Consider the following 12,107-nt stretch of genomic DNA (forward strand, 5'->3'; position numbering starts at 1 on the left):
ATAAAGTGCTCTTACACAGGTAAATCCTATGGGGAATGCAATGGCAATTTTCAAAAGCCCACTTCCCCGAGTAAAGGACATTTATCTGGGTAAAACCCAATTTTAAGTAGGTAAATCCTTTTGAAAATTACCCCTATAGTACGAAAAACCCCAATTCCACCCCCCCCCCCCCCCGGAATGCCTCTCTGCAGTTTGTGTAAAAGTATATATATAAATAAATAAATAAAAGTATACACGTAATTGAGTTTTGTGCGTACTTTTACACACACAGCCCTGCGCTATTTATTACAGTCATCCACGTTCTTAAAACCAGGTTTTATGCTCGTAAATGGCTTTGAAAATTACCCCCTGTGTTATTAATCTTATACCCAGATACTGAGTTTTATAATTTCCAAATTTCGACAGCAGCTGGGACCGACTGTATCATCAAAATCACACACCTGTTAGAGTCATCAGGGTCGCAATTTGCTAGAAAATTAGTAACTGCTTCTGCCACTTCTTCATTTAATAAAACGTCCCAGAGTCCATCGGTGGCTAAGATCAGCACATCATCTGCTCCATGCTCATACTGCAAGAGATTGTAGACTTTCACCTGGAACAGCAAAACGATGAATTCCATAAGAAACCGAAATGCAGTCATTTTCTGTTCTTTCCGCAGTCTCATATCTACCTTTCATTTACGGTAATTAATGCCCATATATAATTTCTAAAAATGCCAAATGATGCAATTCTTTTTTAACGGACTCAGTGTGTGCTATATTGCGCAGTGTGCGGTAAAAGCAGGGGCGGCTCAAGGCAACCTGCTGCCTGAGGTGAGGACGAGATGGCGCTCACCTCCCCCCTAGTCAAAATATCCACAATGTTTTGCCTTCAAGCAGGGCAACTCAGGATGAATCTTGGTGGCAGCTCTCAAAAGGACTCTCACTCACTGGGCTGGCTCTAGGGCAAATAGTGCCCCCCACCATCCCCCACCCAAGTGATCCCTGCTCCTCAGGAGGGGTAGAGGCCAAAATGTAAGGTAGTCAGACGGGTGGAGGAAGAAAGCAACCAACTCCCCTAGACTGACATGGAGTAGAAGTGGTGGGCACACTTTCTCTCTCCCCCTGACCCCTGCACTCTCTCCATTCCCTTCCTCAATACTCCAGCGCTGGCCTTTGAAATACAGAAATATACGGTCTCTAAATATAGAAATGGATCCATAGAATAAAAACATTTTTTTTCATTTTCTATCAATCATGTATCCCAGGATCACACATCGCCAGCAGAACTGAGCCAAAAAAATCTCCAACACAAATTTCAAATTTTGTCTAAATAACCAAGAAGCAGAACGTACCCTAGACTATGTATACCTTGGCCTGACATTAACTATCTGGCAACCTGGCTGTAAGACATTACAAGAAAAACTCCTAACGGCCTTACAGCAAGAGACTATTGCAACTCACTTCTATTAGGGTTGCCCGCCTCCACTATTCGACCTCTTCAGGGCCTTCAAAATGTAGCAGCGAGAATTCTAACCGACAAAAGGAAAATGGAGCACATCTCTGATCAACCTACACTGGTTACCCATAGAATCACGGGTAAAATTCAAGACGATCTGTATCTTGCACAAACTGATTCATGATGAGCGGGTAGACTGGCTAAATACTGCTATTAAATTGCATGTCCTGCAAAGGAACTTACGTTCTGCTAACAAGGGCCTACTATCTTTACCCTCTGTTCACTCACCTCACCTGAAATAAGTTAGAGGAAGAGCATTATCTCTGGCTGGACTCAAAATTTGGAACACCCTCCCAACAATTTTAAGACACGAGACCAGTTTTAAACAGTTTAAGCGTGGCTTAAAAACCTGGCTTTTTAGCGAGGCATACACAATTCAATCTTAGTATGTTTTATTTCACATTTTATGCTTTTACTGTTTTTACCTGTTTTGATGTTTTTCTGAATTGTATTTGTTGTTACTGTGAGGCTTCATGATGTATATTTGCAGATCTTACTTTTAATGTATGTTTTAATGAATCTAATCTTAGTAGCTTAACAATTTTAATGCTTTTAGGATGTATTTTTTTAATGTTTTAATTATAAGGATACGATTTTAGATTGTATTTAGGTTTGTATTAATGTTTATATTTTTTTATGATGCTGTGAAACCATTACGATGGATTGCCTTAGAGACGGTATACAAAACCTAATAAATAAATAAACATGAAACAAAAATATACCCTCTTACACACACTAAAATTCAACAGTGTACACATAAGTACGGAGCCTTCCTCCACTCCCACTCTCAGGAATGCTTCCTCTCGCTGCAGGAGAAAGGACACACAGAGATCTCAGGCACATACTTTGATCCACATATAGGATGGGCAATTGTTTAAAAGCCCATTTACTGGTGGAAATGCCTTTTAAAATTACTCTTAAAGCATCTTTCAAACATCTGTACCTCAAACCTTTACAAACCCAGTTTAAAAATTGCATTACAACACGTGGCAACTAACACATTTTAAGGGGCCTTGGCTCTCTGATTTTCTTTAGCGTCCAATTCGATCTTCCATGCATACATTTCTTTGCCGCCTACCAGCATACATAATTAAGCCCCACTGTATAAATCACAAAGATCACATCCCTCCCTACGACTCCAAGCACCACCAAAGATTCAGACCCTTATCTGAAGCCGTTTCAGAATTATAAAGGGGAGGACACCACATGCACAGCTATGCAAACCACAACACACAGTCATCCGTACAATCACAAGACAACAAACAGTAACTATCTTCTGGATAGACTTTTCAGTTTAAAAACAATCTAAGAAGTAAATTCAGTTGTAGAGAGGGACTTAACCTTAAAAAGTTAAACAAAAGAATTCCACTAGACTGCCATACTAATGAAACATGTTCTCTCTCACATACACATACATGCGTGCACAATCTCTCTCATACACAAACTCTCTCTCCCCAGTATGGAGGCTTCCTCAGGCCTGCGCAGCTATTTTCTCACTTACACATGCAGTGTTACATGCTATTTGTTCACATGCACACATGCTCCTACACATGTTCACCCACATGCTCTCTTGCATGCTATTTGCTCAACACATATGCTCTCTCACACATACATATGCTCTCTCTCTCTCACACACGCACACTCTTGCTTTCTCTCTCCCAGAACATACCAGCTTACCGGGCCTTTTCTCTCTGGCCGTGCAGTGCCGCAGACTGCAGCCTTCTATTTTCTGCCATGAAGCCCAGCTGACAGGGGCCTCGTCGTTTCAGTCACATGGCCCGGCCGATAGCGGCCTCTTCTTTTCCGCCCCACAACCACATGACTGGCCCACCGTGGCATGCCCGAAGTCCCAATAGGCCAATCCACCCTGACAGGCCCCTTTGAAAATCCAAAGAGGAACCGGACAGAGCCAAGCGTAGGGAGAAGGGAACCAGGCTGGGACAACCAGGGACTAAGGGAACTGAGATTGGAGGGGGGGGGAGCATGGAAGGGGAGAGAGGGAGAGCTGGGTTTGGGGAGGAGGGGGAGGGGGAGTAAGCGGCGGGCTCGCACATATCAGGAACCAGGACCTCACTTTATAGCAACTCAAGCACCGCGATCAGTACTACACGGACCTTTCCACCACCTCTGAGCATGTGGCAAAACTAGAGGACAGTCACACCTTAGCTTCAGCCCTGCCGCATGCTCAGTGAAACCGTGCAGCACGAGGCAGAACAGAAAGGTAAGCCTGCGTGCTGTGGTGACATGGGATACTCGTGCCACTCTAGATCCATGAGGCATTGAGATGAGGCAGACACTGTAGGGGCATTTTGAGGGGCATTTTTTGCCACCTGACACGGCCACCCCACTCTATCTCATTATGGAACCTCCCCTGGTAAAAGGTTTTCTGTACAGAAGTGGAAGTAATTTAGGAGTGATTTTGTAACATCGCACCTAAGTTAGCTGGCAAATATGCACATAAGTTGCACCCATTTTCAAGGCAAACTTACATGAAGTCCACTTTGAAAATGATCCAGGCAAAACTACTCATGCACCTGCTATTTGCTGCACACAGTTTTGCCAAAAGCATTTATGCACATTTTAAACTAAAAAATTATCAGCTAAATTCTCAAAGGAGTTACACATCAATGTAAAGTACTATCAAGCAATTTTCAAAAGCCATTTACCTGCATTAAGTACACTTAACATGGATAAAACCTATTGACAATTCAATGGCATACATTGTAGCAAGTTCTTTACACATGTAAAACTCAGTTTTAAGTGTGTAAATTCTTTTGAAAATCAGGCCCTATGTTGTAATTCCAACCCCTGCTTAGACCCTACACCTCTGGACAGTGCCTCTCCCCTATGTACAAAAAAGAACATGCATTTAGGGGGCAATTTTCATACACACAGAAAAGTAGCATATATTGCAGCAATTTTCAAAAGCCCATTTATGCACATAAAACCCAGTTTTATGCAAGTTAATCCTTTTTAAAATTACCTCCACAGTGCATATGTGCATAATTTAACATGCATAGCAGGCGCACAGTTTTCTACAGGGTCATTTCTGTGGGTAAAGCACTACTTTACTTGCAGAAGTCCCATCAAAAGTTACTTTTTCTATGCCTAAATCTGACTTTCTGATTTCAGGGTATTCATTTCCAGAGGATGCTTGTCGGTTTATAATGATTACGCCATAGTCCTTTTATTGTTTAATTTTTAGTATAACTTACGCTTTACTTCTGTTTCATCACCTTTAAGTTACTTATTTTGATATTAGAATGATACAACATTATCTATATTACACATATTTTCTCCTCTCCTGCTAAAACAAAGCTTTAGCTTTAGCTATTAAATTGAGAATTGGGGAGCAAATATAGACATTGCGTTCTTTTAGCAAAGCTGTGGTTTTGCAGATTAATATTTAATTCAGCAGTTTGAACTCAATAACATCAGGTCAGCTAACTCGGATCTCTTCCCAGAAATTTCTGAAACATGCAGCTGGAGGGAGTTAAATGAAGCAGAAACCTAGTTTAGTACTGCTGGATCAGAGGTCATCCGAAGTTTTCAATGAATCTTTCATTAAACATACAATAACTTCACTCTCATCCCGCATTCCAGTTGTCAAACTGCATGCTCACTGAATTCCCAAACTGAAATGGAAAGCAATAATGCACCGCTCACATGGCACTTTCATTACCCTGAGAATGGCTGCAGTTTGAAAGAGGTATGGCAGCTTTGGCAAGAGAAAATTAGGGATCTGTACTGAACTTTGTAAATCATGCACCGGGGTTAGACTAGTTTATCCTTTAAGTTTAAGAACAGCAACTGTAACCTGCAGACTTTATCTAGACCCATGCAGTGCATGGCATGCACCTCTGCATTCCCCTCTGTACAACAGTTTGTATTTGTTATGTATGCAGCAGGGGGTGCTCTAGTTGTATGAAATGTTTAGGTTCTGTGCTAGAGACTCTCTTATTTATTTATTTAGCATTTTTATATACCGACGTTCTCGATACAAATATCAAATCAGGTCGGTTTACATAAAACAAAACAATCGTGGTGAGGCGTTACAATAAACGGAGTTTCAGAACATGAGAATAAATATTAAATAAACAACAGTGATATATTAAATAAACAACTCTCTTGGTTTCTGTTCCTGACTTATCTTTTCTGGCTGTGTAGATTTTTTTTTTTATATTCCATTTTTCACACTCTTCTACAACCCTACACAGAAATTACATACCAACTAAATATCTAACCTAAATACCTCGGTCACCTATGCACAGCATAGAGAGATCCTTACCATATAGAGAATAGAGAGATCAGAAAGAATAAACAGAAACATTCTGAAAAGAACTGAATTGGAATGCACAACAAGCCAGCCTCTATATGCAGAGCAACAATGGAAAAACAGAAACAGTACCAGGCTTCATAAAACATTAAATAATAAAATCAAAAAATATAAAACATCAATCATAATATAAAATCATAGTCATTAAAAGAATATTTCAAACCAGTTAATGAATAGAATATCCACAATTTCCCAAACACCAATAAAATCTTTCAAAACATCTGATGAATAAAAAAATCCCATAATTACAACATGTTCTATTCCCCCCCAAAATGAAATATTTCAAAAGAGCAGATACATCAAAGTACATCCAATAAGTAAAACTAATACAGATTAAAAAGTCTCCTGCTCGCCATACCTGGGATCTTCTGATTTCCAGTCACCCAAGTATCATGAATTGGAGGAGGTATGGCCGCACATATTTTATCTTCTCTTTCACACACAAGCACAGTAACACATCCATTCTCTCACATATTCCCTCTCCTTCTTACACAGACTCCCTTCTTTCTCACAGATACATTGTGTGTGTGTGTGTGCCTGTGAGAGCCTATATGTGACACATAGGCTCTCACAGGCACACAAACATAGGATCTCACACAGTAACATTCACAGGCACGCAGGTTCTCACACAGACACACATACATGCGCAGGTATATGTGTGTTTTCTTCAGATAATTGTAGTTTTTGCATAATAGAACATTAAAGAATAGATACTCTGCTTAGGTACTCACACAGACACACATGCACAGGCTATCACTCATTGTGGGATGAGCTCCACCATGGCCCACCAATCTTTCTGCTTGGGGGGGGAGCAGAAGCTGTGTGGGCCCAATTATGTGCGGGAGCACGCACTTGCAAATAAAGGGAACATGGGTCTCTTAATTACAGCTGCCGGCGGGTTGATCTCTGCAGTAGAATCTGGTGGAAGATCTCCTGCAAGTTTGTCGCCTACCTTGCCCAGCAATGGCTGGACAGCCTCAGAACCGGTGTCCAGAGGTCCTGGGACAGAATAGGAAGGAGGTCCTATTGGGATGGGGAGAAGGATGGTTGGCTGTGTAGGCCTGGGGCCTTCCAAAGGGAAAGGGGGGGGGAGTGGCTGCTGTGCTGCTGCAGGGTCCACCAGTGGTGGTTGCTGTGGTGGTGGTTGTGGCTGCTGCTGCTCCCCTGCAGTGGGCACAGCTGCTGCAGCAACAGGAGCTGCTGAGTGTTCTTCCTCCTCCTAGCAGGTGGTATCTGTGAACAGAGCAAAAAGTGTTTGTCAAGCCAACAGCTGGTGTGCTCCAGGATATGATGTGCAGCATCATATAAAATGTTAGAGTGTATAGCATTTCTGAGAAAGGTGGAGGCAATGGGAAATGCACCTATCAGTGGGACACTGATGTGCTTTAGGGGGGGCAGAAAGGCTATAGATCGGTTCCTATAGGCTTCTGTACAGCAGTCCTTTAGAGCATGGTGCCCAGCTAGTGATAGGGGCTCAGAGGGAGCCTCAATGTCTAGGTGGTATGTGTTGGGTTGTACCCTAGATTCCAAGCTGTCAAGGGCTATGATGCAGCTAACAAACCAATGGGTATATGTTGGATCGGAGGCCATGACATTCCCAGGTTCAGGCTTTACCAATAGGTTCTACCTCTTGATTTCAATAGTTGGCCTTTGAGTACATTACAAGTTGTGCTTCATGACAGTGCTGTCTATGACCCAGGGAATAGCCAAGGATGAAGTAAATGTGCAAAAGGGTTTATTGAAGCCCTGGGCAGAGGTGGAGTCTAGCAGAGTGGCAGGGCAATAGTGGGGCCTATGATGGAAGCAGGAAATAAACAGACCTTGTTGATATCTCCCTGATGGGCATTTAATGAACTTACTTCCAGTCTCCTCTTGCCAGGCATGCAGCTGGTCGAACCATTCCCCTTCTTTCTGTTGCAGCTCCCAAACTTTCTTCTGGAGGTCCTCAATCTATACAGAGAATAGAAATACAAATCTCTTAGTTAAATGTTACTGGTTCTGTGAACTCCTCAATGACGTGTTTCCATTTTTTCAACAGAACCCTTGACTCTTTTTCATGGATCCCTTCATGCAGCAATATGTGGTGGCCTGCCACCTGGCCAGAAAATACCCCAGAGCAGAGGCAATCCCCGAGCAGCCACGGTACCCAGTTTCAAGAGGGAGATTGCAGGCTAATCTAGACCTCTGGACAACCAACAGGGGCCAGCACCAAAACCAAAAACATGTCCCTGAAGATGCTGTCTCTTTGACCTGGACCTTAACTTTACTTATGACCTTTTCCTAATTTAATCCCTTTTTCCCCATAAGTTTTATATTACTCTTTCTGTATAATACTTTAGCATCACATGTGCATTGGTCATGTCAAACTTATATGACTTTGTTTCTGAATCAAGTTTTGCCAATTGGATCTTGCCCTACTACAAGCCCTCAATGCCCCCCCCACTTGTCCTCCTGCAACCACAATGTTCCCCCACAATTAAATGGCCCCCCAAAAGCTCCCTACCCCACAAGCCTTCCAAATCCACCTCTAACCCTCCCCCTCACCTCAACCCACCTTCCGAGCTCCCACAATGTACTTACCCTACAGGGGTAAGAGACTCCGCAATTGAAAGTGGTCTGCAGGTTCCTCCAGGCCTGGCGAATGCGTTGGTTGTTCCTTTTGACTCCACGGATGGGGAATGGGAGGACCTCGATCCTCACCATCAGAGGCACCAGCCTTGACGTGACCCTGGCGGTAAAATTTGGCTTCTTTGCTGGGTGGGCATCTTTGAATGAACCCGGCCAAGCAGGAAGTGCGCATGTGTGCACATACAAACATATGCACGTACAAGTTAGCGGGGATGCGTGAACATTTCAACGTTTGCACATATTTGGGAACAAATATAAAATGCGCATGCATTCTTTTGGGGCCATAGAAATGCATATTTTAGAAGCTGCGCAGATGCAAAATACAATAGCAAATCTGCATGAGACCTATATACGGACGTGTATAGGGCTGCAGAGAGTAATTTGAAAGTTATCCTTCCTGTGTCTAATGTTTTGTTTTCATGGTAAACAAAATTAATTGATAATGCAGGTTTCCTTTTACCCAGTAAAACCCTTATCTCAACTGTACAAACCTCAGGCTCTGGGGACACATTCTCATTTTTGGTGCATCAAAGAAATAGGACTTGCTAATATTGAAGACCATATTTTCTGGATATAAATCCCTTTTTTTCTAAGATTGGGGGGAGGGCAAACAACATTAAAATATTTAATATTGAGCCTTAGAGTTGCTATTTCACCCAGGTCAAGAGGACAGGCTGATCCAGTTTCTACATCTCTTATGGAAACCAGAACTACAACGCCATGTATTCAAAGGACAAATTCTGGACTGGATAAACCTGTCCTGATTGACCTGAGGTAAGATGGCTACTCTAATACTCCTTTACCACTCTCTCAGCTAGATCTGACTTTCAGTTCTCCTCCTGCCTTTCCCATATGACTGTCTCTCAATGATGTGAGATCTCCAAGAAAAACCATATCCTTAATAAACATATAAAATTCTGCAACTATAATTGACAATGTCTTTGATTTTGTGATTCGGTATCAAAATCAGGAACTTGTAAGTCTTTTGTGTTTATTTTATAATCTGGTTCCTTTCCCAGAAACAGCCTATGACCTTCACCCCTGTAAACTAGCTAGTGTGTTGGCAACCTGCTGTATTTTCTGGGAACATTTTCTATGAAAGGTTTAAATAGGCAGGATATTCATTTTGTTCTTACTATGTCTAGTCTGTGTCACTGAATTTTGAATCTTTCAATCAATATTGTGACCTTTAGGTACAGCAACCTTATTTGCATAACCATTTGATGATTTGTCTCCTGACCCCATTCTGATGGTCTGAGCACTTTCCCATAACATAAATAAAAAGTTGCCACATTTCATCTCTTTTTAGAAAACCTGCCTTGTGCTAGGCTGTCAATCAATTATCTAAATTAGTTTATTTTCACCTCACTATGCAATGCTTCCTTCCCTGTCACACTACTAACTATCCTTTCATAGATTCTGTTTTATAGAGCGTTCATCTCTCATCTATCTGCTCAGATACTCCAGATTGTAGATAATATAGTATCCTTTCTTTCAGCAGCATCTCCATTAATTCTCCTACTACCGAAGTGAGGCTAACTGGCTTTAGTTTCCAGTTTCCTCTCTTCTACCACTCTTATGAAGTGGGACCACAAGTGCTCTTCTCCAATCTTGTGGCACCACTCCCATTCCCAGGCATCTATTGAACAGATCATTCAGCCCACCATCCAGCATATCTCTGGGTTCCTGTAGTATCCTGGGATGTACCTCATCTGGCCCCATGGACTTCTCCACTTTCAGTTTTCCTAGCTCTTCTCATACGTTCTCTTCTGTAAAAGGAGTTGTGTGTAACCCATTCCCTTCTATGGTCTTGTCAACCATTGGTGGTTCTTCTCCAGGGTCTTCTTTAGTGAATACCAAACTGAAGTATTTGTTTAATATTTCCACCATTTCTTTGGCTGTCCATACACATTGCTCATTGGCACCTTTCAATTTCATTATACCACTTCGGGCTTTCCTTCTTTCTCTTATATATCTGAAAAATGTTTTATCACCTCTCAACTCTTGTGTGTAACCGTGTCAAAGGCTTTACCAAAATCCAAGTACACTATGTCCAGCACTCTCCCTTGATCCAACTCTCTGGTTACCCAATCAAAGAAATTTATCAGATTAAGCTGACAGAATTTACCTCTAGTAAAACCATGCTTCCTCAGATCACGCAATCCAATGGATTCCAGAAACTGAACTATCCTCCATTTTAGAGGCAATTCTATTACTTTGCTCATCACAGAGGTTAGACTACTGGCCTATAGTTCTCAGTCTCTTCCATTCTTCCACTTTTATGAATAAGAACCATACTGTTCCCATTCCAGTCCTCTTGAACTACTCCTGGCTCTAAAGAAGCATTAAAAAGGTGAGCCAGTGGAGCTGCTAGGACTTTTCTAAGTTCCCTCAATAACTTTGGATGTATCCCATCCAGCCCCATCACCTTATCTACTAAGTTTGGTTAGCTCCTCAAGAACACACTATTCTGAAAATTGATTGTTTTACTTCACTTCTATTCTTATTTGTGTTTGTTTTATGCGGTCCTGCTCAGATTCTTCCACAGTGAACACCAAACAGAAATATTTGTTAAGCAAGTTTGCTCTTTCTTCATCAGTCTCCACATATTCCTCTCCTTCACTCTGAGTCTCACAACACCACTTTTGCATTTCTTTCTTTCACTAATATATCTAAAACAAAAGTCTTCTCTCCCATTTTATCATGGTTGCTATTTTTTCTTCCATTTGAATTTTTGTATTCCTATTTGCCTAGATTCTCTTTGCTTTTCCAGATATTGTTGCTTGTCTTCCAGTTTTTGTGATCTCTTGTAGTTGAAAGTGGAATACAGGCAACAATATCTGGAAAAGACATGGGTGATGAAGCAGTACAAAGCATGTAGTGCTTACCAGACACTTACCGATGGTAGGCGTCTTACAAAGAGTGCGTTTCTGTAAAACACAGTGTTGCAACCGTCCCTTTCCGACGGCTTCACTCCGCCTACTTCTCTTTGTTTGCTCCTCCTCATGCTGCGGATGGACACCTGGCTACCGCGGCATCTGCCTGCCGTCCTCTCCGGCGTCCTCGGACCGGCTTGGGCGCTGCCTCCCGCCATGCTCCGCTTGTACCATAGGGCACACACGCTGCGCAGGCCTTCTTATCTTCTACTTGGCGCGAACCTCCGGGTCCCCCCGTGATGACGTCACAATGCCCAGATATTTAAAGCCTACAATGTTTGCTAGCCTTTGAGTTAGCAAGGGAGTAATCCTACGGGAATCCTACAGATGGGATTCGCTCTCCATACCCAACTACTCTGCTTCTCCAATCTCTATTGGACTCTCTAACGCTAACGGGGTACCCGCTCCTCGGGGGCCTCACTTGCTTTCCAGGTCGCTATCAGGAGACCGGTACTCGCTCCTCGAGGGCCCATGTTCCCTGACTCTGCCTACTCCTACCTTCTCTTCTGCCTGGAAGGATTTGCTAATCTTCAACATCAGTGAGTACAACCATCTTCACCTCAGAGCTGTTCCCTGGAATCAGGCACTTGCTCCTCGAGGGCCTGCCTCTGTTCCAGCCCCAGTGCCATCTCTGTGGAACCGCTGCGTGAGTACATCATCTGCAAGCCTCCCAGCTCTCAGGGTTCAGATACTCGCTCCTCGAGGATCTG

The 12,107-nt window shown here is 42.6% G+C and overlaps 1 protein-coding gene across 1 annotated transcript in view; it reads right to left on the bottom strand.

Moving 5' to 3' along the window:
• The window catches only part of PPM1H (protein phosphatase, Mg2+/Mn2+ dependent 1H), a 286,682-nt gene that overhangs the window by 15,322 nt on the left and 259,253 nt on the right, over positions 1-12,107 (bottom strand). Inside the window, exon 9 of the mRNA XM_029615841.1 lies at positions 441-592. Within this exon, the coding sequence (XP_029471701.1) occupies positions 441-592 (152 nt within the window). The remainder of the gene's footprint in view (positions 1-440; positions 593-12,107) is intronic.

This window comes from Rhinatrema bivittatum, chromosome 9, assembly GCF_901001135.1.
Source record: "Rhinatrema bivittatum chromosome 9, aRhiBiv1.1, whole genome shotgun sequence".
Classification (NCBI taxonomy): domain Eukaryota; kingdom Metazoa; phylum Chordata; class Amphibia; order Gymnophiona; family Rhinatrematidae; genus Rhinatrema; species Rhinatrema bivittatum.